This window comes from Protopterus annectens, chromosome 2.part0 (genome assembly GCF_019279795.1).
Source record: "Protopterus annectens isolate FY-2018-M chromosome 2.part0, PAN1.0, whole genome shotgun sequence".
Taxonomy (NCBI): domain Eukaryota; kingdom Metazoa; phylum Chordata; order Ceratodontiformes; family Protopteridae; genus Protopterus; species Protopterus annectens.
Genome location: NC_056728.1, coordinates 198902266 through 198928578, shown reverse-complemented (window position 1 = coordinate 198928578; position 26313 = coordinate 198902266). Strand labels below are relative to the sequence as shown.

Here is a 26313-nt window from a genome sequence, read left to right as displayed (position 1 = left end):
GTGTGTGTGTGTGTGTGTGTGTGTGTGTGTGTGTGTTATTTTTAAGGTTATGTATGGGGATAGTGTATCAGAGTGTTTGTGGGAGTGTGTAAGTATCATTAGAGTAAAGGGATTCAGTTAAGTAATTTGTGTGTGTTTCTGTGTCAGTGAATGTGTTCTGTGTCCAAGTTGTCTTGTGAAGTGGTTGTACTGCAGAAAGGGTATTTCTAAGGTCGAGTTTAGTATTGGGGTTAACGGCAGGTTAAGGGTTACCACATATTAGTAAGATGGAGCAGGTGGGCAAAGCCTCCTCTGATATCTCCTACCCTAATGAAGTCTGACGAGAGACTTGTGAACTTTCTCCTTTAAACTCCCAAAAGCCCCTACAGCAAGCCTCACTGAATTCAAGAACTAAAAATGTGCCATCCTTGACATACGAAATATCAAACTTTACTTATGACTTCACCACTCCTGAGCTTGGTAATGCAGCAAGCTTCACTAAGGAATTCTACAACTATCCAGAAAAATGCATAGAGGATAGCTGTACATACCAGAACCAAGTAACATGGAAAACCCATAAGTAAACCACTCTGGTGATACACCACCATAAAGTCTACATGAAAGAAAGATATACCACTAATTGTACAGGAGATCCAGAACCTTTCAAAAGCATTTCAAAAGATCTGAAAAATACTATGAGGTTTACTAAAGGAGCCCGTGAACTTAGACTGGCCTCTGAAGCCTAAATTAATTATAAATTCTTATTCTTTAGTTAAGCCAGTAAACTTAAGTGCAATATTCTACAGTTTAGTTCTTTTTCATTTCCCTGTGTCCCTGTCACCACCAAATCTTCCATCTTCCTGTTAGCATCTCTCCTGACTTACTCAATCCATGCTGAGGCCAGTCGTAGAGTTTAGGGATGCTGGGGGACTGTCTTGCTATTACCTTCCACCAGGGGCTTTACTTAGTCTTGATCTGCCACTCCCCCCACTCCATTGTTGCATGGACATGCCTGAGAGGCAGGCATGCAATTGGAACATAGTGTTTTACCCCACCTTTGCAGCAGATCAGCTGTTCCTCCAGGAGCAACCTTAGGTCAACTGGTGCCCTAGGCAAAAGGGCTCCACAGCGCCCTCTACCACACCATCTGGTGCCCCCATCCTGGTCTACCTACACCAAATAAATACTGGAAAAGTGCCCCTGCCTCAGCGGCGCCCTAGGCGGCTGCCTAGTTGGCCTATGCCTAAGGCTGGCTATGTATGCCTCCACCCTTTCCCTCATTAGTCTACAACCTTACATCAAGTCTCCAAACTTCACCAGAAGTAATTGATGGGAACACCTAATCAATCATCCTCTCCTGCCACTCCGTCAGTCACCTGAGCCAGTAATTGAACCCAGGTCAGTTAGGCTGTATTCAGGGCTTTATCTTTCTATTCCATTGGAGTGGTTTATGAAACAACACTGTATTGCTCTGAACTTATTCATCACACCTCTTATTCGGACCCAACAAGCATTGCCAATATCCTTGTAAACAAATTTAGTGCCAATTTCATCCCTGACACAGTTACCCAAAGCCCTGAGATACCTGAATCCCTTACTCCCCAAATATCTTTAAATATCAGTTACTGAAACTGCTAACACCAACAGTACTTTCACCACTGGACCTGAAAAAACACCTGGTTGCTTAATTAACAGTATTAAACATGCCCTTGCTGATCCAAATCCTTAAACTGTATACTCACTACCGGAACCCAGCAGTTGTGACACCCCTCCATAACGATGACCTTTCAACTGGCCCACATAGTTACAGACCTTACTGGTCTAACTAAGCCTCATTTGCAAAGTCTTGGAACATATTATAACTGACCTCATAAGTTATAATATCAAGAATATTATTAGACTTGACCCCCAACATTTGGCTTTATGAAGGGTAAAGCCTGTCTACTGAATCTGGTAAACTTTGAAATGGTAGTCATATGGTTAACATGGCATATCTTGACCTGGCCAAGACCTTTGGCATCATTCCATCCTTATACTTACATCATACAGAAGCTAAATGCTTTAAACATTAATCCATATGTTGAACTATCTGAAAGTCAGGACATAGTTGCATATGTGTCATCAGAAGATAAGAAAGTGAATAGTGTTGTCCCTCTATATCCTGTCTGTGATAAGTCCTCTCCTTTTTGGCCTTTACTTCTCAGATCTCTAAGCAGACTACCAAAACATCTGGCTAAAAATGTTTGCTGATGACCATAAAGTGGCAATTGTTAAGTCATCTGCTGACACCCAAATCCTCAAAAATTATCTCTGTGTAGTAAACTTATGGTGTACTAAAATGGGCTCAAACTAAATGCTTAAAAGTGTCGTATCATCCCTTTTGGTAGACTACCTTTCTTGTCATCATATTGTATAGACAACGCACCACTACAAAATGAAAATGTAGTCAAGGACTTGGGAACTTGAACTGATAGCTCTGTCTCTCTTTTGATCATCGTGTGATGACAGTTGTCAGGAAGTCCTTTAATGTAGCACTGCTAATTGCCCAAGGAAGTAATCATGAAGTTCTAAAGAGGTAATCACTCCCTTATACTTGGCACTGCTCAGATTTTGAGTATAGTGTTTCCTGACTTAACATATTAAACAGTTAGGCATCAAAGGTTCTTAAACTGAAAAGAAGTCACAGACTTAAAAAAGCTCCTGAGCAAGAGAAGCTGGAAGCTCTACCTTTTACTCTTCCTGTTGTAGATATTTGCCAATAAATCTGTGCTTCGCTTTCTATGCTACTGGATACCCAGTTGTCCTAAGCCTCCTGTATCTTCATAAGTCCAATTCTTGCATGTCAACACAAAAAATAAAGCATGCATTGCATTTTCAATTCTTTTCTTTTCTTTAAAAAAAAAAAAAAAAAAAAAAGACTTTGCACTCTGCTTATGCAAAATGCACATTCGCAACCATGTGAAAAAACATTGGAAATATATGTTAATCTCATTATTTTTAAACCAATAAATACTTAAAAGAATAAAATAAAATGTTGATGACAATTTATCATTCAGAAAAATAGAGTAAACTAGTAGAACTAACTTAATTCTATTTGAACTATTTGTTTACTTTATTTATTTATATTTGATTAGCAGGAAAGTCTGACTGTGATAAAGCACATTTTCAAAGGAGCCCTGAGGAGAAAAGTTCCACACTTAACACCAGTTTTAAAATATACATAAAATACTGTTACATGATATCAGAAGGAGTCGAAAATATAAGTGCATAGATGAGAGAAAAAGCTTTACAATAGCTTACATGAGCATCATGACATATCTCCCAAATAGCATTATTTTCCAGATTCCATTCCTTCATTTTTATGCTTTGTACTACCAATAGGGAATTCAAAGTTTTGCTATCTATATACCAAGCTTGCTGAAATCAAACTAAGGTACGAAAAATCTCCTTGATTGTATATATGCCACTGTATAGAATTTTTTTGTCATTCATGGATTATGTGTTGTCATGCAAAGACATGAAGCTCTGATTGTATATATGCCTCTGTACAGAAATTTTTTTGTCATTTGTTGTATTTGTACTGTTATGTTATGGAGCTTTTCTCCCCGGGCCTTCACTATAAATGGACCTTGTTCCAGTCGGACTTTCCCAGTAAACAAATGTAAAATAAAATAAAATAAATCATGGAGAAACAGAGCAATGTACATAGTTTGTATGGGCACTATACAGTGCTGAACCTTCAACAGAAACAGGCACAGACTTGTAAATAGTAGAGAGAGAGATAAAATTTCAAAAGATACTGTAATATTACCTGTGATTTTAAGCAATTAAAATAATGAAAAGAACAGACAGCTTAAATATGTATTAGAAAGGTGGGGAAGGTGGTTGATAATATAATATAGCATGAGTAGTAGTGGAGCAACTCTGAATATATCATTACATTTAAGATTGAGAAGTAAAGCAGTTAGGAAAATGAAAACGGTTTGGGGCTACTTGGACTGTTATAATAAATGTTATATCTGGACAGATGACAGAGAGTAGTGAAACTTTTTGATAGAGTGGGAGCAGAGAGACAGCGGTTGGTTGAATTAGAGAGAAGATGAGATTGAGTCATGTCACGTAGAGCCTGTGATTGATATAATTTGCGTAAACAAAGTTACTCCTTGTGGTTTAGTGAGTGTCTCTCTGGCCCAAGGGAGACAAAGAGGAAGTGGAAAAGACAATTATTTGGAGAAAGGGTAGCAGGTATGACCATGAAATTTATTCTAACTGGGAACTGAGCAGGAGCAGAGCCAATTTTTCTCAGATATTGTTTTAGTAGTAACTTACATGTATACAGTTTGTTTTATTTGCAGTCAGATAAAGTTCCAAGTTTTAGTAACTCGGTGAGAGTATAGTTGCTTGTTTTGAACATGGAGAGAATAGATTTGTGACTTGACCATAGAAGTCCAGAACTGGAGTATGGTTCAAGCATATTTTTTAATTTTGCACATTGTTCAGTGAAGTTAATTACGTTATGGACTATCTTGAGTTTTATGTATGAGGGAGTTCTTGCCAATGTAAATATCTAAAGGTTTTGCAGTGTTGAGTTTTTAGTGGAGTATTTGCCGCAAATATGGCTATTTTATTGTAACTTGTCTAGTTTAGTTTTAAGGGTGGTATTGAAATTTGTAAAGATGAGGGATGCATTTAGAATAGATGGGAGTAGGTAGGTGGTGACTGTGGACTTTCTTGTGGACACTGTTAGAAAACATTTTACTCTGTAGAATGATCATAGTTGGTGTGACGCCCCAGCACTGAACCAGTAATCAAGGAGCCTCAATCCTCACCACTAGCTGCAGTGGGGGACTTAGATTGGGAGGATTGACAAGGTATACACACAATATTTCCAGATGCAGCTCTCTGCATCAAGTGCAGTTTCCCATAAGAACACACAGAGACCATAGTCAGACCGGGGCTGGTTTCTCCCTCTTTCTCCAGATCCCCAGTAAGAGTCCTTACTGGCACAGCTATATAGTTGAGATCTTAGCTGAGTGGCCAAGCCAAGACCTCCAGCTCCTTCTCTGTCCAACCAGTGCTTCATTTCCCTGCCTAAGTAGCCGACACACACACACACACACACACACACACACACACACACACACACACACACACACACACACACACACTTCGAGGTTTGATTTACACACACACACACACACACACACACACACACACACACACACACACACACACACACACACACACACACACACACACACACATGGGAAAGGCTGGCACAGGTTTACTAGCTATGTCCCCTTTTTCCAGACTATAAGGTAGTTGTCACTGCCACCAGCCAGCTCCTTTTCAGCTATTTTAAGGCCCTTAACAAAGAGTGTCCAGTCTTACTGTCTAATGTTACTGTTAAAACAAATGGTATTTTGACCAAGAGCAAGGCTATTAGGAGTGGCCCATAGTGTCAGCAAATGAATATGCAAGTACTCTCAGAACTTAAATATCTCTAGACAGAGCAGCCACAATGTAAGGTTTAATGATATTTAATAATAAATAACAAAAGAACAAGGAAATAGTATGTTTTTACAGTGACATCAGAGTTTAAAACCACAGGGAATATTTGAAACAACATCAGTCTCAAATAAATAAAGAAAAACATCTAAATTAAGCTTTGCTATATTCCTGACTGTATCTGAGAGAATTACTAGTCCCTTGTTAACTTACTTTACAGAACAAGGCAAGTGTATGGTGAATGGGTCTTCTTGTCAGGTACAAGACCGAATACAGAATGCTGTCTCTGTCTCAGAGAGTTCTCAAATTAATATCTCAAATATTACTGCTGGGCTAGCTTGCAGAATGACATCAATTTTTGTCATCTGACTCTATCCCAGATGATACAACCATTGATGGCAGCTGGTAGCATTTAGCAACTACCTGTGAAAATACATGGACAGGGGCTTTTTCTCAGATCTTTGGCAAATCCTGGAAGTCATAAAACAATAAACACTTCCAAGACAATACAGAAAGCTTTGCAGCACAGACGTTCTGTCTGTTGCTGCACTGAAACTGAAAAAATCACATCCTTTTTTATGGCCTGGCCATAAAGTAATTTCATTTCAGCTATTTTTCTGATGTTAACCCCTGTGTTCCAGTTTCCAGTGTTAAAATATATACATCTAAACAGTTACAATAGTGCAGGTACACTTCTTTTCTTTTCCAGTAGGGCATGCTGTGGTTACATTTCAAGCACTTTGCAAATACCTTCAAGCAGTTTGATATACACGACATACAGTTGTACTACATTTGTAACACAAGCATCTTGTATACATCATGTTGATATTCACAAATGATTATAATTATTTACAAAGTTCTAGATAGCTGGGCTGACAGTATCCCCTTTGTGACAGTTGGTCTTTTCGATGGCCTAGAGCAGGTGTTGGTCATATTTAAGTTTGTAATTAAATAAGACTTTGAGTAGCTTTCTTTGTGGTATGCATTCAATTTTTGTATTGTTGGATGACAGTATGCGGAACTGATGTTTTTGTTCTATGAGAAATTTGGTAGTAAACAACACTAGTTTTGTCTTTTGGGGGTTGAAGAGTAGGTTTGCATTAGTGAGGCAGGATACTGTGGTTAGGAAAGCCTGTTGTGTGATAGTTTGTAGGGTATGAAGTGATTGTGCAGAGCAAATGAGTGTCGCATTGTCTGCATATTAAACGGGGGTTGGTTGTTGAGAATCAGTATGGAATTTGTTGATAAATAAAGACCCAAGTATTGAATCTTAGGAAACCTCAACTGTAGCTGGCAGAAAAGTTGAGAAGTCTTGCTTCTATTCGAGTGGTTGTTGCTTATATAACAGATAGCTATGGAAGCAGGTCAGAACTGATTTGTTTAGACTGAGATGCTAGTTCTTGTAATAGTTTCTGATGTGGTACATATGAAAGGTTTTAGACAGGTCAAGAAAAAAAAAGATGAGACTAGGACCCCATTGTTTCTGTGTTGATTAATGGGGTTGGTAACGCTGAGGAGGGCAGTTATGGTGCTATGATTTGGCTGGAAACCATATTGTATGGGAGAAAGTAAGCTATGGTCCTTTAGGAATTTGATTAGTTGGGAGTGTATACGCCTTTCCAGAATTTTGGATATGAATGACAGGATCACTGTATTAGTCAGATCTATTGAGTTGCTGAATTTATGGAAGGGGATTAAGAATATTTTTTTTCCAGATTGTTGGGATGTAGTTTTCATGTATGGATCTAAAACTAAGATAAACTGACTAAAATATAACTGAATTATAAAAGAAACAAATCCTAATGTAACCTACACTATGTTATTAAAATACATCAAAAGTGAAATGCCATTTAAAAAGTACTTTCTAACTATAGCAGGAAAGTACCACAAGTAGTTTGTTCATACAAACCTGTGGAAATGACCAAATCCCTTTATGGTATGTAACTTATAAGGCTTACACGATGGCTGTTGAAATAAAAATGATAATTCAGAGTTAAAAAAAGGGAATTATAGATAAATAAAATGTGTGGTGTTAGAAATATTTGTATTATGATGATTAGGAAAGTCATTTTTGTTTTTATTTTATACATTTGTTAAAGGGATCAGCTCACTGGATGCAAGTGTAATTTTACAGGGGACAACAACCAAGGAGTACTGACTGATCAAGTTACTTGATCAGAGTCGCACAGTAGGCAATTGAAGGTGGAAAGGATCGGACCCTGTAATCTTGACTACAAGAAGCAGCATTGTCAACAGCTCAGAGCATTAATTCTCTGCAGTAACTGCCAGCCACATTTCATTCTGAGTAGTAGATGGCACTTATCCTGACCTTATTTCCTAATGTTGGATTGTTGATATTTCATGTATTGCACTTCCATACACGTTCCTTGTATATGTTCTCTTAGGAATGATTATCATCTACTCATTTTATGCATTGATTTGTTTACTTTAATGTTTTTAATCATTTAAAAATTGTTGTAAAGCATATGTCTTTTTTGTCTTTCTAGACCAACTTAAACCAAAATGCATTTGGTTAAAATTTTAGCAAAGCTTGTTGCATGGTCCAACAAATCCAGCTGCTATGAAAACTGCAGGAGCTGGAGGTATGGTAAAATATGAAAAACTGTACAGGGGTTTGACTTACAATTAGGACACAAAAGGTGGGGTATACTGTCAGGTTCAAGGGGGATGGCCAGTGGAATTCTGCAGGTGTCTGTCAGCAACAGACATACATGATGGGATAAACAGCAAGGTAAACCTAATCTGACATGACAGAAAGATAGATGGTAGTACAAGAGATGATGGGGAAGGCCTCAAGAATGACTTTGAAAGGCTGACCATGGTGCATACAGGTGGCAGCTGAGGCAAGTTCATTGTAGACAAATGCAAGGTATTTCACTTGGATCCCAACAGCCTCAGGAGGATGTGTTCTAAAAGTAAGGTCATAATACTCCTGCTGTGGCAGTTAAGAACACACCTCAGGTGTTGCATGCATATTTGAAGGCCATGCAAAGGAGTTGATATTAGGCCATTGGAGAGAGTCCAGCAAAACACTATAGCAGGAAGCTGTTTGGCATAGAGGGGAAAGGTAATCAACAGAGACTGAACACACAAGTTTTTTCTTGCAGCTATGAGAGATAGAGGGACTTTATATGGGTTAACAAGGTAATCTTGAGGAGATGAGGGAATCAGCCTAAACAGGACAGCAATGAAGAGAGTCCACAAGTAACAGAAGGAAAGGTTCATAGGTAGGTACTAGGCTATTGGCCCTAGGGCCTATGTAAGCCTAGCCAAAAAAGGTACCCTGACTTTTACCACCCAAGAAAGAGGAAATATATCCTAAACTTGAGAAAGTTCATCAGGCAAGATTGTAGGTGATGAGTTCAACAAACTGAATGGAGGATGATGGAAGAAATGACAGATGCATTCAGGAGAGTGTGGGACACATCTGGGAGAGTAAGGACTGGAAGGAAAAGATGAAGAATGATGCAAACATTAAAAGGTCATACTAGACAGGCAAAATAAGTTATATCAAGAAACAAATATAAACAAAGTGTTTCGAGTTTGACCAGTCTTTGCGCTTAAATTTCACTCTTTCTGAATTTATTGCTGAATGATCATGTCAGAGTAATCTCACTGAATTCTACTCCAATGTTGTGGACATCTTTGAGAACAACTTCTTAGCAGATGTAATTTATTTAGGTTTATCAAAGGCATTTGATTCTGTCACTCACGGGAGTATTATTGAGCTGGTGGAGGTTTGAAAGTTAACAACTTTATTACTGTGTGGCTTAGGAAATGATTGCATGAATGAAGCTACAGAGTAAAAGAATAAGAGACAAGTAGATGAAGCAGCTGTGAATGTTGGAGTGCCTCAGGTTTTGTTTTGGGGCCTTTTCTATTTAGTTTATGTTCACAAATCCTTTTTCTAAAGATATTTGGATGAGTAAATATACAGATGATATTAAGATAGAGTCAGTAGTCAAAATTATCAATGAACACTGCACTCTGCCAAAGTACGAGTAGTCAGTCTACAACAGGGTAGTGTTTAATTTCAAGAAATGTACTTTGAAATATTTTAGAAAAACTAATCATGGTTTTCATTGTGCAGTAAATCAGGAAATTATTCCAGTTGTATAATTTGTCAAAGGCATTGGTGTGACCATTAATGAAAAAATAAATTTCAGTAATCATGTTATTAGAACTGTGTGTAGATATCAAAATATCATGTAGGATATGTTGAGAACAATTAATGGTGGGGACAGTAGGGTGATAACTCCTGATACACTACTCTTATTAGTGCACATATTGGTTATTGTAGGACTGTTGTAATATTGTAGTGCCTTTGAAGTATGTAATATAACAATAAATTAAAGGCCCTGAATTTATACTCTGTGGCTTACAGATTAATGGGGGGGACATCATTTTATTGGGCAACTGTTTACATGAAATAAAGACATCAGTTTATAACATAGAATGTTGAAATTTCAATGTAAATAGCAGAAATAGGTATCTTTTAATAAAGCTGCTGACTATATCATTAGTAATAATGGATAATTTATTAGTTCACTGGGTGGGTAAAATCTTGAATTCCCTACTATTATGTATTAGATAATTTTCCCCTGTTGCTACTTTCAGAACTGAATTAGATAACCTGTGATAAATCTGATGAGGTTTTATGGTGGCAAATTCCTTAGTGATCTAGCCTAAGGCTTTGATTTGTCATTTATAATACAATGAATATTGAATTCTGAATATTGAAAACAGCACTTTCTTTGAGGGAAAATATATGCATGATAGATGAATGCTTTGCTAATCACTTTCATACTTTTCTTTTTCAGGCAGAGGAAGAGTTAACAAAGGCTCAGAAAGTATTTGAAGAGATAAACTTTGATCTTCAAGAAGAACTGCCATCTCTGTGGAATAGGTAAGTAGATGATTCTCAAAAGCAGTGATGGTTTATAGTTGGAGACAGATGCTGGTGTCAGATTGTGTCAGTTGGAGACAGATCTTGGAGACAGATCTCATGTGTACATGAGACAAAAGGAGGGGGAGTATCCATATTTATAAAGGATACCCACACCTCCAGGTTAGTGGCAACGCACGAAGCATCGGAGACCATCCAGGTGCAATTAACCATAGGTAAAACTGCCCTACAGTTTGTAGCATGCTACAGACCACCCTCTCAAACTCAGGAAACCCACACAGCCTTCCTAAAGACACTGGAGAGTATGAATGTCTCTCCAAACACCATCATATTGGGTGACTTCAACTACCCAAACATAGACTGGGAACATTACTCAAGCCCCAACACCCTAGCCCAAAGGTTCCTGGAGTTCATAAACTCAAATGCTATGGAACAGCTAGTCACCATTCCCACAAGAGGAGAAAATATACTAGACCTGATCATCACAAACATGGGGACAAAATGCTCCACACCGGAAGTATATCCCTCATTGGTGAGATCAGACCATAAATTAATCTCACTGGAGATCCACATCCCGCCCTTAACCCCAGCAAAAAAGACCACAGTGAAGAACTTCTCAAAAGCAAACTTCACACTTCTTAAGACTGGAGTGGTATCCTTCAAGGCCCCCGAGCCAGTGGAAACCACAACCCATGCTGCTGAAACCCTTACAAATGCCTTCTACGAGCACCTCCAGGAATGTATGGATCAAGCAATCCCTAATAAAATCAAGACCCTTTCCACCAAAGGCAGGCGCCCGGTCTGGTGGACCCCAGCCATAAAGAAACTCTACAACAAGAGGAGAAAGCTACTACATGACAGAGCAAAATCCCTAAAAGGGAAGGCATCTCTGATCAATACTAGCAAAAAACTACGATCACTCATAAAATCATCCAAGGCCAACTCTGAGAGAAATATCGCTAAAGACACAAAAAACAATCATAAGGCCTTTTTTAGCTATGTTAGAAACCAGGGTGGAAACTCCCAGATATGCTCAGAATTAGTCCAAAATGATACAAAAATCACTGAACCCACAGACATTGCCAACATACTGGCAGACAGGTTCAGTGCAAATTTCTCCCCTCCCTCCCCCCCAAAAGGAGAAATATCTATCCCACCAGAGTCTAGCCTCCCAAACATCTCAGATGCCCAGGTGAGAGCTGCTGTCTCTAAAGCAAAAAACACAGCATCAATGGGACCGGACGGTGTCCCCGGCTGTGTGCTACACAAACTCAAATGAGGAACTAAACCCACACATAAGGCTGCTGTTTAATCTTAGCCTTACTACAGGATACATACCTAAAGATTGGCGTACGGCAACTGTGGTCCCACTCCACAAAGGCGGTGCTTCTACGGACCCTGGAAATTACCGCCCCATCAGCTTGACGAGCCTTGTCTGCAAAGCTATGGAGAGGATCATAATGGAACTCATAAATAAAGACATTGGGGACCTACAGACACTGGATCCTACCCAATTTGGCTTTGTCAAGGGCAGATCCTGCCTCTTGAACTTGGTCGACTTTTTCGAAACAGTCACTAATGCCATTGATGAGGGTAAGGCAGTTCACACAGCCTACCTTGACCTAGCAAAAGCGTTCAACACAATACCCCACTCGGGCATCATAGAAAAGCTCACCAGCTTAGATGTAAACCCATATGTTACAAGATGGGTTGCAAACTGGCTCAAGGACAGAACCCACAGGGTTAGAGTTGCTGGTGCCATGTCAGACTCTAAGCCGGTCACGAGCGGTGTCCCACAGGGCTCAGTCCTGGGCCCCCTCTTGTTCGGCATTTATTTTTCTGAAGTGCAGGCAAACATAGGGGATTGTGGCTGACAAAATTTGCAGATGACTGCAAACTGGGCACCATAATTGACACTCCATCAGACACAGACATCCTCCAGAGAGGTCTCATAGAAATGGATAACTGGTGCCAGAGCCATGGCCTTAAGCTAAATGCCAAAAAATGTATAGTCATACCCTTTGGGAAAAACAAGGTAACCCCTAATTACCACATAGGTGGTAATCCATTAAACACGGAAGAAGTTATCAGGGACCTGGGGACCCAAGTTGACAGTAACCTCTCTTTTGACACTCACATTGCCAAAGTGGTTAGGAAGACCTTCTACATTGACACCTGATCATGAAGGGATTCACATCCAGATCAGGAGAGGTCATTGTACCCCTGTACTCTTCACTTATCAGACCAATGATTGAGTACAATGCCCCATTCGGAATGTACCTTACCCGACACCTGCAGCAGTTGGAAAGACCCCAAAAGTTCCTCACCAAAAGGATAAAGGGTCTCAAAGATATGTCATATGCTGCCCGACTGAAGAAACTCCAGCTCTATTCAGTCGCATACCGTCTGCTCAGAGGTGATCTGTGCCTGACATTCAAGGCCATGTCCAACCCGGAATTAATGGACATGCTCCACCTCAAAAAATCCAAATCCACCAGAGCCACGAGAGCAAGAGACTTAAACCTCAACATGGATATAAATAGGACATGCTGGAGGGACAGATTCATCACCCAGAGACTCCCTACACTATGGAACAGAATCCCAGTCCATGTGAGGCAGAGCCCCTCAGTGACTCTGTTCAAGAGAAATCTTGACGAGTGGATGGGAGATCGTAGGTTTACCCCGGGAATCATCTCTGTGTCACTGCTGGACAGAGGCACAGCAAACTAATGGGTATAGTATTCTCATCCTAAGGGGTGGTGAAAGCCACACACACTCTGGCTAGGCTTATAAATGCCCTAGGGCAGATAGCCTAGTATGAACCTGTGAACCTATAGTATGAACCTATGGTGTCAAAGGCTGCATCAGTTAGAATGTCAAGTATTTGGGGAATTCTCTTTCATCTTCCCTGACACCATTGTCTGTGATGGATTTGGAGATGTCCATTTTCTTGTAATAACTTCCCTAGTCTTAAAAATAAAGAATGTGTGTGTGTGGGAGGGTGCCACTCCCTAAATATTGCCAGTTTGACTTGAACCACAAAAGTGAAACCATACAGAGAGACAGTGAGTGTTCAAGTTTTTGACTGTTTGTCTAACCACTGATGCCATCCATATAATTCTAAATTATACATGGAATTTCCACTTTTCCTCAAAGTAATACCACGGTAAGTGCAAGAGTGGACTGGATTGATGTGGAACATGCTGTTTTTTCATTTGATCTTTCTGTTTATCTTTGCATGTTCTAAGCATGATAGCTTATTGGTAAGTTAATAAGCAAATGATTATCGTTTCTGTTTTTCAGCTTTTCCCGGTTAGGGGTCACCAGAGCGGACTCCGGTCTGCTAATGATTGGCAGTGAATTTTTACGGTGTTGAGTTGCCAGCCCGGTGCCCAGCCTTCAAAGAAGGCACCCCCGCACACTCTCAGACCTACCTGCTTGTCTTTAAATTCACTTGACCGTGGGAAGGACAAGCAGACTCCACACAGAAGGCACTCCAGCCAAAAATCAAAGCGGAGAACTTCTTTCTGTGAGGTGACAACGCTAACCGCTGCACCACCGTGGCTACAGGCAAATGATTATTATTTAATTCTTAATAAATTTAAGATCAGAATTGAAAGCTACAGGAAAATAAATAGAAACTTTCATTTGTACAGTTTTGAAATGTGCTGTTTTTTTTCTTTAGTGCACATTGTCTGATTCTGGACTTTGCAAACTGACACAGTGAAATACTAGTTGATAGGGTTGGAATGTGCAGCGTCAATTCCATTGTAAAAAGGAACAATGTGTAAAAATTAGTAGATTCCTTGTTGTTGTATACAAGTATCAAATCAATTTTGTCTTAGTTTTTGAGAGGTTGTGTAGGGAGTCATTTGCATTGCCAGTACACAGTGTGTTAAGGCTTTGGTCTTGGTATCATTCTCCTTAGAAAATTCTAAATGTGTTGTTGTCCTATCTCGTCTTCATTCTTACTAGGATGGGTTCAGATCCAATTCTCGGATCTGACTCTGCTTTTATATCCAAGCTTGAGGTCTGCTACCAGCTTGGGGCTGTACCATATCCCAGCATGCACCAGGAAATCTCCCCAGATCTTGTTTGCCACTAAACAAGACCGGGTGCTCGTTCTACTAGCTCTGGCTAAGTATACTTTTTATTGTTCTCTCTACTGTTAGCAGTTGCTTACCTTCATTGTTATTTACCTAAAATAGTCAGCTTTTGTGCTAGATAGTTTATTTCCGTTTTTTATGGCTATTTTTTCTGCTATTGGCCGTCGTCTTCTGTCTAGGCCTTGTTGTCCCACTCCCAGCTTCTACCTTAAAAGTTAAATAGACCATTTAAGTTAGAGGGCTCTTATTCTTGTTGCTTCTCTGCCTTTTTTTTCTCTTCCAGGAACTGTGTTAAAGACAGTTAATTTAAGTTAGAGAACTGCCTTCTCCTTAGCCCGTTTAAGTTAGAGGGCTATCTCTTTGCCTTTCTGTCTCCTGGGCATAACCTGTTTAAGTTAGATGGCTGTGCCATCCTTTAATTCTACAAAACCATGAACAAAACTACTGAAAAAAAGATGACGCAGCCACTGAGCACTCTTAAAACACCGAATGAACCTTTAATGTTAAGCGCTTTTCGTCTACCCAAATAGGTAGATTTCTTCAGACAAATACATGGAGCACTATGCAAAGTTTTAAACTAAAAAAGGCTCCAAATCCACCTTAAATTAACCAATCAGCTCATTTACCTGTAAAACAGTGTTTAAACTGGTTAAAATGGTTAAAATACAATGACTAAAAAGTATACAGTATATAAAATGTATAAAATGTCAGTCCTTACTCACCCACATAGAAAAGGTTGTCCCAAACATCAATATACCACACTACACTAGTTGAAACAAATCTAATAAATATAATTCAAATTAAACAACTATATGTATGTTTATATTAAAATTAATTATCATATTGCATGGTATACAAAAAATTCTTGCATGTGTTAAAATATATTAGTTACCTAATTACAAATAACACTTCTACCGAAGTAAACTTTTTAACTTCAAAATACATGCCAAGGAAGTGACCTCATTCAAGCCTGGAGGAGTGTAAGAATTTAACCTGAGCTGCCATATTAATTCACACTTTTCTAACAGCAACTGCTGTGGCCCACCTTTTCCATCAACAACTACCTGATCAATAACTTTAAAGAGGAAATGGTGGATCGAGTGTTCATTACAGTGTCTTGCTAACGTGTTGGTGTTTCTTTTCTTTTTGATGCGATAAATGTGCTCATATATCCTTTCCTTAAGCTTTCTGTTAGTCTTCCCTGCATAAAATGCTGGGCATAACTGACAGGAAGCTAAGTAGACAACTGACCTTGAGTTACAGTTATACCTACCACTAAACTTGAGCACATTGTGATTCACTCTTATGCTAGCCCCTGTAACAATGTACCTACAATAATTACATGATTCACATTTGTAGGCGTCTTCAATTCTAAAGGACTTCTTAACATTAGTTTCTACTATACTCTTCAGGTTCCTACCCTTCCTAAAAATTATAGTAGGGTAGTCGCCCAACTTTTCCTCTAAATCCCTTTCGTGTACCAAAAGGTTCCAATTCCTTTTTAAAATGTTACCAATATTGCCTGCTTCTATACAAAAAGGTGTAATGAAACTCTTTTTAAAGCACAAAATATCAAATTTTTGTGTGTTCTTCAAATTTAAGGTGGGAGCATTCATAATTCCCAGTTTCAAACTACTTGTCTCTCCTCTACAGTCCGTGTTAATACTCTGCAAATTTTTAGATAAAATTGGACTGTAAACACCATAAGCCCTTTTATATTGCACCTTCCCCCACCAAATCAAGCAACAAACTCTCAGGATAACCACAATTCAGGAACATATTTTTTAACATTCCTCTTCAAAAATATGATCCTCAGTTGTCATCTGAGCTGCTCTCACTAATTGTTATTTTAGGACAGATCTTTTCTGATGGAAAGGATGACAACTGGTAAAATGCAATAAGGTATTGGAATACGTAGGTTTTCGATAAATCTTAGCCAAATAACCATTACCCATCCTATCTCTAGTTAGTTGATGGTATCTTCATGGAAGGTGTAAGTAAATTTCAAAAAGGGTTTGCTATTATTTAAGTAATCAACGAACAACTCTGCTTCATTTTTATTACCTTCAAGCATAATAAAAATGTCATCCAAAAATCTATTGTATAGCTTTACCTTTTTGTAAACTTCATTCTTAAATATGTTTTCGCACTCCCAGTGGGACAACACCAAATTAGCATAGCTCGCCCCACACGGAGAACCCATCAACCCATCGCGACACCACCCACCTCCTGTTTGTAAAACTCACTGTTAAACATGACAAAATTATTATTTAAGATGACATCCAACATCTCCTGAATCATTCGAATTTCATTACTTCCTGCCCCATAAAATAATATTCTTTCCAATACATATTCTAAACCTACATCATGTAGAATGGAAAAATACAAATTAGCAACGTTGATTGTTAGAAACATAACATTGTCTTGAAACTCAAAATTTTCCAATGCTTTTAAAAAAGTCCAAGAGTCTTTGCATATCTGTTCTTCCTTAACCACATACTTTTTTAAAATAAAATCGACATACTTAGAACATGCATAAGTAATGGAAGACTTTGCGTTAACCAAAGCTCTCATAGGGGGGTCTTGCAAATTTTTGTGAAGCTTGGGCAACCCAAACAAGTTCGCTACTTTTGGATTCAAAGTCATCAAATATTTGTAAATATCCATACTGATCATGTCTTCAGTCAGCAAATCTCTAAAAAAGGAATGAATTTTATTATAAGCAATATTCATTTCATTAACTCTTGATCTTACATAAATTTCACTTTCCAACACTTTCAGCATTGTAGTCTCATAATCGTCATTGTCCATGATCACTAATCTTCCGCCCTTGTCGGGTTTTAACAAATGTACCGTAACAATCTAACCAAGCCCAATGCTTCAGCCTCACCATTTGTCATGTTAACAGAGCCAAGCTTCTTACTCTCCTTGTGTAAGTTTCTCAAATCAAACTCACACGTGTTCAAATAAGGACAATACTGGGTACAGAGGTGGGTTATACGTACTTGTCACTCTCAAGGGTAAGTCAATGTAATTTTCACATTTATCACATCAAAAAGAAAAGTAACACCAACTCTTTAGCAAGACACTGTAATGAACACTGTACCCACCACTTCCTCTTTAAAGTTATTGATCAGGTAGTTGTTGATGGAAAAAGTGGGCTACAGCAGTTGCTGTTAGAAAAGTGTGAATTAATATGGCAGCTCAGGTTAAAGTCTTACACTCCTCTAGGCTTGAATGAGGTCACTTCCTTGGCATGTATTTTGAAGTTAAAAAGTTTACTTCGGTAGAAGTGGTATTTGTAATTAGGTAACTAATGCAAGAATGTTTTTTTATACCATGCAATATGATAATTCATTTTAATATAGACATACATATAGTTGTTTAATATGAATTATATTTATTTATTTTTATTAGATTTGTTTCACCTAGTGTAGTGTGGTATATTGATGTTTGGGACAACTTTTTCTATGTGGGTGAGTAAGGACTGACATTTTATATATTTTATATATTGTATACTTTTTAGTCATTGTATTTTAATAATTTCAACTAGTTTCAACACTGTTTTACAGGTAAATGAGCTGATTGGTTAATTTAAGGCGGATTTTGTGCCTTTTTTAGTTTAAAACTTTGTATAGTGTTCCATGTATTTGTCTAAAGAAGTCTACCTATTTGGGCAGCCGAAAAGTGCTTAACATTAAAGATTCATTCGGTGTTTTAAGAGTGCTCAGTGGCTGTGTCATGTTTTTCCATCCTTTAATTCTGTATAACTGTTTTCCTGACAAAGTTCTGCTGTTAAAAAAATAAGCTTTTCTAGCTCATTTTCATCTGTCACTATCCCTCTTCTCTGTCAGGATGTCTTCTAAGGATTCAAAAGTGTTAGATTTCAAAAACTGTGAAGAATGTGGGCAGAAAATGTCCTTAACTGATAGAGACACAGTTTGTGTCTATTGCTTAGGAGCTGTCCACCTCCAGGAGTCTTGCTCCATTTGTCATTCTTTTAACCACAGAGCTCTCATGGAGAGGAAAAACAAATTGATATTGAGAGGAGTGTTGAAAACCCCCTTCTCAGTGGCTATACAAGAAGGGCCGGGTTTACCAAAAACTGACAAGTCTCCAACTTCAAAATCAGACAAGTCTGGGAAGAGATATTCCTCTTCTAGTGCTCTATCTGAGCCATTAAAAAAAGGTTGCCAAAATTTTGACACTGGATCCTAAGCCTGTCCGATCGAAAAATCTACAGCTCCGACACCATCTGTCTCGGAGCTGGCAGAGTTTGAGCTTCAGAGCCGGTCCCCAGTCTTGGAGCCATTCTCCCCTACTCTAAGGTCACCAATATTACAACATTCCAAGTCTCCAGCTCCCTTTGACTCTGTCTTCCAGGAGCCTATCCGATGACATGGATCAAGTGGTACAGAGGCTGTTAAGGACACTAGCATTGGCAAGTTGTTATTGGATCCAACCCCGAGGGTTTTGGATCCGATTGCATCCTCCCCTTCTGCTCTGATTCCTCCTCCAATCTGACCTTGGACTTCGGAGTCGGAATGTCCTGAGCTGATATTAGTGGAACCATTGGACCCAAGATCTATAACGGGATCTTCAGATCCGAACATTGCTCCGATGTCCTTGGCTCCACCGGCGCTCGAGGAGTCTAGGAGCTGACACTCTCCAGTTGGGTCCGGGTAGGCGAGTCGTTTTGGATAGTTGTCAGATTCGACTTTGCCTCTTGGGGCATCGGCTCGGGTGAGCTCGGCTCCTACCTCAGGCTTGGGCCCTTCATCCTTGATTCTGGAGGTTTCCTCAACTTCTTCGTATCCAGGGATATCATTGGATCAGTGGTGGGGGGCTTTTGAGGTGATGTGGAGGTTACTGTTTACACAGACAGTTCTGCTGTCATCTCTGGACGTTCTACCCCCAAAAGCACCAGTGTCTGCCTCTATATCCTTGCATCTACAAAGACGCAGAGAATGCCCCACAGGGCACCCTCCACTTTTCTGAAACCTCTCCAAAGTACCCTTCTGAAGAGGTCCCTCAGAAGAGATTATGCAAGAGGAAGCATTTAGACTCCCCAGAGGAGGAATCCATCACTTCTGATAGGGACCTTGATGAAGCTGAAGGGTCTCCACGGTTGCCTCCTGATGATGTCTCCTTTGGAGACATCTTCGAAATATTGAAACAGAGAGGCAGCTGGAAGTCCACTAACCCTTCAACAGAAGAGTCCGTATACCTGAAGGCCTTCGGATCTCACCCTTCCTCCACCTGGGTGTCTCCACCTTTCAACAAGCTTATGGACCTAGTTTCTCAGAAGGTGTGGGAGTCTCCAGATTCAGTGGATCCTGTTCCTAGGAGGCCAAATAAGTTTATCACATCCCCACCAGACAAAACCTTTCTAACTAAGGGAGTCCCAGTAGATACCGTGGGGGTGGTGACAGCCACCAAGAAGGAACTCTCAGAGACATCTTCTGTTCATCCTCCAAACAAGGAATCTCATACAATGGATATATATGGAAAGTGCATTTTTTCTTCAGTGACTTTTGCCCTCAGATCGATGAATTACCTTACCCATTTTACTAGATTACAGAGAGACCTCCTTAAAGAGCTAGGAGATACTCTCCAAGGTTCAGTAGCCGAAGGGGTTTCAGATAAAGTTTCCTGTCAGCTCTCTACCTTAAACTCAGTTGTCAGCTCTTCCATGAGACTGATTTCTTATGCAGTGGATGGAGCAAGTAGAGCAGCAGGTTCAGGAATTTCCCTAAGGGGACATTCGTGGATGCGCTTGTTTGACTTCGCAGAGCCCTTTAAGTCTTCCATTGTGAATGCCCCGTTCGATGGCTCATCCCTGTTTGGGCCCAAAGTCAAGGACACACTAACCTGGTGTGAGCAAGAAAGAAAGACTCTTTCTGCTGTAGGAGTCTGTTTTTCCCTCCCTACCGGATCTTATCCCAAAGGTCAGAAAAAAAGTGACAATGTGGTTTTGAAAATCTCAGAGAGCTTTCTAGGACACACGTGGTGAATCTTCCCCCAGGGGCAGAGGGGGAAGTAGTAATGGAAGATGCCAACCACATGACAGAGGGGGTCAGCAGAATCAGGGTGACAGAGAATCCTGCTTTGGTAAGCCCTTTCAGTGCTCCTGAAAGGAGGTCTGCCTGTCCATCTCTGGAGGCAGTCGGGGGCTGCTTATCTTTGTACCCAGAAGCCTGGCAACAAATAAAAGAGAAATGGGTACAAAGCATCATATCCAGAGTTTACTACATACCCTCTTCCTTCCCCAACCCAAACATAAAAAAGATCCCAGATGTTCCACCCAGTCAAAGGGAACAGGCAACATTAGAAATTCAAAAGTTACTAGACAAAACAGTCCCCGCAGACCAAATAGGATCCAAAACATACTCAAGATTATTTTTAGTTCTAAAGAAAACAGATCTCAGCAATTTTAACAAATCAGTAAGAAAGTCCAAATTCTGGATGGTAACACTGCAGTCAATACTCCCTTTTCTGGGACAAGATGATTGGTTGTGCTCCATAGACCTCCAGGATGCATATTACCACATAAAAATGAACAGGCAATCTATACAGCTGGCTCTTAACCTCCACCACCGAGCATCTACTAATAAAAGCAAGCGACACCACCTTGTAACTCTACTCTCACCTAGGAAATACAGTAAACTACAAGAAATCTGCCTTGCTGCCTTCTCAGCATGTAGTATTTATAGGAGCAGAATTTGATTCAACAAATATGATGGCTAGACTTCCTCCAGAAAGAGTTCAAGTTCTAAGATGTTAGAGTTTAAATCTTTTCATGAAGCAAAAGGTTCAAGCAAGGATAGTCCTAAAAGTCTTGGGGATCATGGCAGCAGCAGCATCAACTCTGATCCCTTTAGCATGTCTACACATGAGAATTCTCCAGAGGCTACTGTCCACTCATTAGTAGTGCAGGCATTGCAGATGTCCCACAAAATAATAAAAACAGGAAATTGCAAAAAAGTACCTTCGTTGGTGGCTTTACTCCACTCACTAAGTCGACCATTTGCACTTCCTCAGCCACTGACCACAGTGACCACGGACACCTCTCAGATAGAGTGGGGAGAGGATTATCTGGGAAAGATAGTCCAAGGCACCTGGCAGGATCATAAGGCCCATTTGCACATCAGTATCCTAGAGAGGAGAGCAGTGCTTCTAGGGTTGCAAGCATTCCAGGACTCTTTTTCGGCTGGGAAGTATTGCAATACAGACAGACAACATGTCAGTTGTATGGCACATAAATAAGAGTAACCAGATCTTACCCCCTTTATAGAGAGGCCCTGAGACTATGGCAGTGGGTGACCTCCTCCCAATGTTTTCTGATAGCAACACACATCCCAGGGAAATCCAACGTGATAGCAGACAGACTTAGCAGAGCGATTCTGATACCTCATGAGTGGTCCCTAAAACATGAAGTAGCAGAAAACATTTTCCACAAATGGGCCAACCTTGCTGCGACCTTTTTGCGACATACATGAATGCCAAATGCAGGAGCTACTTTGCCTTTATTCCCCCTCCAGAGGAGTCACCAATAGATGCACTTGTTCACAATTGGCCCTCAGGTCTCCTCTACACTTTTCCTCCCTTTCCATTAATACCCAAAGTATTTCAGAAAGCTAATTGCTTGAGAAGGAATTTGATACTCATTGCCCCATACTGGCATCGTCAAATCTGGTTCTCCTTCCTGTGGCCTCATCTTTAGGAGGAGCCTTGGATTCTGGACCCAATTCCAGACCTTTTGACTCATGCGTCAGGAATGCTCCATCCTTCCCTTCAGACCCTGAAATTGGCAGCTTGGCTGCTCCGATTCCAACAGTAGCCAGGTTTCCTAACCTCTCTTCTTCAGTTAAACACATTCAAATTTCTTCCTATAAGGCTTCAACAAGAAAGATATATAGAAGCAAATGGAAAAGATTCTCCTTATGAGCTTCTCATAACCACATTGATCCTTTTTCTGCCCCAGTCATTTCCATCCTAGAATTCCTAGCAAACTTTTTCAATGAGGGTGCAGATGTGGCTACCATTAGAGTTCAACTAGCAGTGATCTCGTTTTCATCTAGGTGAATCTGGCTTCAATATTATGTCTCATAGACTATGCAAAGCATTTCTAAAAGGTACTTTATTATTAAGACCACCTATCAGAGACCCCCATTACCATGGGACTTAAACTTTGTCTTATCTCATTTAATTTTTCCCCCTTTTGAGCCAGCATCGTCTTGCGAACTCAAGTTTTGACATGGAAAATTATTCTCTTGATAGAAATGACTTATGCTAGGAGTGTGTCAGAGCTACAAGCCTTGTCAATAAAGCCCCCCTACTTAGTTTTCCATAGAGACAAGGTATCTTTATGAACAAACCCTTCCTTTTTGCCAAACGTATGTTCAGATTCAAGTTTGAACCAATCTATAGAGCTACCAGTCTTTTACCCAAATTACGAGAATGAGGTAGAGTACATGTTACATCAACTGGATGTGCATAGACAGTTAAGTTTCTACTTGCACAGGACTAAGGACTTCAAAACATCTGACCTGCTATTTATCTCCTTTTCAGACTCAAAGAAAGGTACTTCACTCTCTAAGATGACACTTTCAGAATGGCTTTCAGATTGCATAACTTTCATGTACAAATCACAAAACAGAGGTCCCCCCAAAGGAGTTAAAGCCCACTGTACAAGAGCCATTGCAACCTTATCCACCTTTCTGGCTAAACTACCAATTGATAGCATTTGTGCTGCAGCAACATGGGCAAGACCACATACCTTTATCACTCATTACATAGTCAACTCTTTTGGTTCCACGATTCTGAAGAATATTTTCCCTTGAGCCACCCACGAAAGATGGTGCTAGGGACGCTGTCCCATCCTAGTAAGAATGAAGGCAAGATAGGACAGTAACACATAAAGAAGTTATGTACTCACCATAAAGTTCCATGTGTGTTATCCATTTTCACATTCATTCTTACATCCCACCCTCCTTCCCCTGGCCATTTTTACTCCTGGAAGACGGAGTTGGTACAATTGGATGTCATTATTTTCTGGCCTTCTTCATTGCACTCTGAATTATTCAACTGTGATTATTTTCATACTACTATTATAACTGCAAACAAGATCTGGGGAGGTTTCCTGGTGCATCCTGGGATAGGGTTTAGCCACGAGCTGGCAGAAGGCCTCGAGCTTGTATATAAAGGATGAGTCGGATCCGAGCCCATCCTAGTAAGAATGAAGGAGAAGATGGAGAACACACATGGAACGTTATGGTGAGTACATAACTTCTTTTTTACACTATCGTACAAGTACAGCCCTTGCTAAGAATTACTTCCATTCTGTGTAGAGTTTGGGTGTACCATTGCTAGGCCATTTAGAGCATGATTGTACCATGCTGGAACTTGGGATATTTGTCTCAAGATCACAGTGCTTTGAATGGATTTCCTTTCCAGTTTTGTCAGTTTTGGATTGTTGCTTTCATGTTCAAGTAATGTGCTAGCACACTATGTGGGAGATGAGTTAAATGCTGAACATTTTGCCTCACACACAGGTAGACAAAACTGTGTCTCCATTTGTGTTCTACAGCCCTCTCAAGACCCCAGTATAACTGTCTGAAATATTTATAAGTTTCTTAACTTGAACTCCTCTTCTCTGCGGTTGCACAGTTCCCTTAGGAAAAGGGTGCTTTGAAGGAGATGACAGCTGTAGGCTGTGCAACAAGTTACACTCTATGACCAGCTACAAGTACACCCCCATCAAACACAGAACACAGACTCCGACCAAAAGCACTATTCTGTAACTCCATGTAGTCAGTCACTGGCAAAGCCTTTCACTGACTTGCATGACCAGCCAGTGACTGAAGAAATGAAAGCAAGAGCTTTGTATATGGTAAAGCTTGTTGGCACATTCTTAGTTGGCAGCTGACTGTGGTAGTGAGCAAGGGCCTATGCAAACTGCGAGTTGACATCTGCAATCTGCTGCACACACCCTGTCCCTGTAATACATGCACAGCTTACAAAAGTGATTGGCATGTTTGGTGATAACCAAAGAATTACTGATTTATTTACTGTTCAAATACTGTTACAGGAGGGTAAAACATTGCAGTGCCTGACCTCAGGTCTATAGAACAGAGGGATGAAGTCCAGACTATGACCTACTTGACCAGAGGTGATCATCTTCTTGGGAGCTGGAGGAACCAGGTAGCGTAAGCACCATGGTCAGGAAATAGCAGCTTTCCTGCAGTCTGTATTGGGATGCACATGCTTACAAGAAAAAGAATAGGAAGCCATCTTGTCAACTGTAATCGTAGGAGTAAAGTCAGAAAGTGGGAGTATCCTTCATGGCGTCCTATGAAGTAGCTGCACTACACGCTGCTGTTGCCCTAGCAATGGGGAATTAATGGCAAGTTGCAGCAACTCAATGGTCAGTGGAAAAAAAGTATACAAATATACATATGTGCAGAGCCTGACGTCCTTCAGGTGAAAGCGAAAAAAATTTTGCATGCCATTCTGAAAGGGCAAGGCAAGAGAAGAGAGATGTGCCTAGAGATCTCTCTTTAATGAGAATTGTAAGCAATATACTGTACTCCCAACTAGTGACTAAAAATTGGAACTCTGTCCCACTGCAAATAAAACAGACAAGACATACACCTTGAAGTTTCGACTAAAACAATATCTAAACAAAAATTGGCTCTGCACCTCCTCAGATCCTGTATAGAATAAATTTTGTGGCCATACCTTGCTACCTTTTTCTCCAAATACTTGTCTTTTCCACGTCCCCATTTTTCTCTGTCAGGCCATCAAGATACTCACTAAAGCACAAGGAGTACCTTTAGTTTACATAAATTATATCAATCTAAGTGACAAGATGTAACTTCCTGACCTAGTAGATCAACCTGTCCTCGTCTGTCACAAGTTTCGTAACTCTGTCCTCATCACTCCAAAATGAATGCTCCTCATAACAATCAAAGTAGCTCCAACTATTTTCACCTTTCTAATTACTTCACTTCTCAATCTTAAATTTAGCCATACATTCCCTGATAGCTGCTTTACTACTATCACATTACACTATATTACATTATCAGGCACCGCCCCACCTTTCTAATATTTCCATTGTTAAACTGATTCCTCTTTTATTATTTTAATTGCTAAAAATTGTACCTAATATTATGGTATCTTTTACTGTATTATTTCTGCCTCTCTCTTATATACAAGACTGTGAATGATCACCACTGTACAACCTGTGTACATTGTTCTGTTTCTAAGTGATGTTTATGTAAGCTATTGAAAACCTTTTTTTTCTTCATGTCCTTACATCACCTGTATTTTGAATTCCTTCTGATGTCATGAAACTGTATTTTATGCACATGTCAAAACTGGTGTTAAATACAGAGTTTTTCTCTCAGCTGAAAATGCGTTTCATCCCAGTCAGACTTTCCACGTAAACAAAGAAAAATATATTATTTATAATATTATAATATATTCTGGGGGAAATAGGAATTTTGTCTCAAGACCGTATTAATACTATTAGTGCCCTTATGGGAATGGTCCTGTCTAATAATTTTTTGTTTTTTGAAGGACAGTTGTTTAAGCAAGTCAATGGTGTAGCAATGGGGGCAGCATGTGCCCCCAGTTTTGCAAATTTAGTGATGAGCTTTTGGGAAAGGTATTTTATTTTTGATTCTCCCTTGGATTTGCCTTCTACACTCTATATTTTTACTGTTTGGAGGGATAGTAATGATAAGCTTAATAGTTTTTTTCCAATACATAAATTCTACTTAGTCATTTTTG

At 39.8% G+C, this 26313-nt stretch overlaps 1 protein-coding gene across 4 annotated transcripts in view; it reads left to right on the top strand.

The window, feature by feature from the left end:
* BIN1 (bridging integrator 1) overlaps nucleotides 1-26313 on the top strand; it is a 2421789-nt gene that overhangs the window by 1471266 nt on the left and 924210 nt on the right. For all 4 annotated transcript variants that reach the window (XM_044060666.1, XM_044060667.1, XM_044060664.1 and 1 more), the window contains one exon: nucleotides 10329-10414. In XM_044060666.1, coding sequence (XP_043916601.1) covers nucleotides 10329-10414 — 86 coding nt within the window. The remainder of the gene's footprint in view (nucleotides 1-10328; nucleotides 10415-26313) is intronic.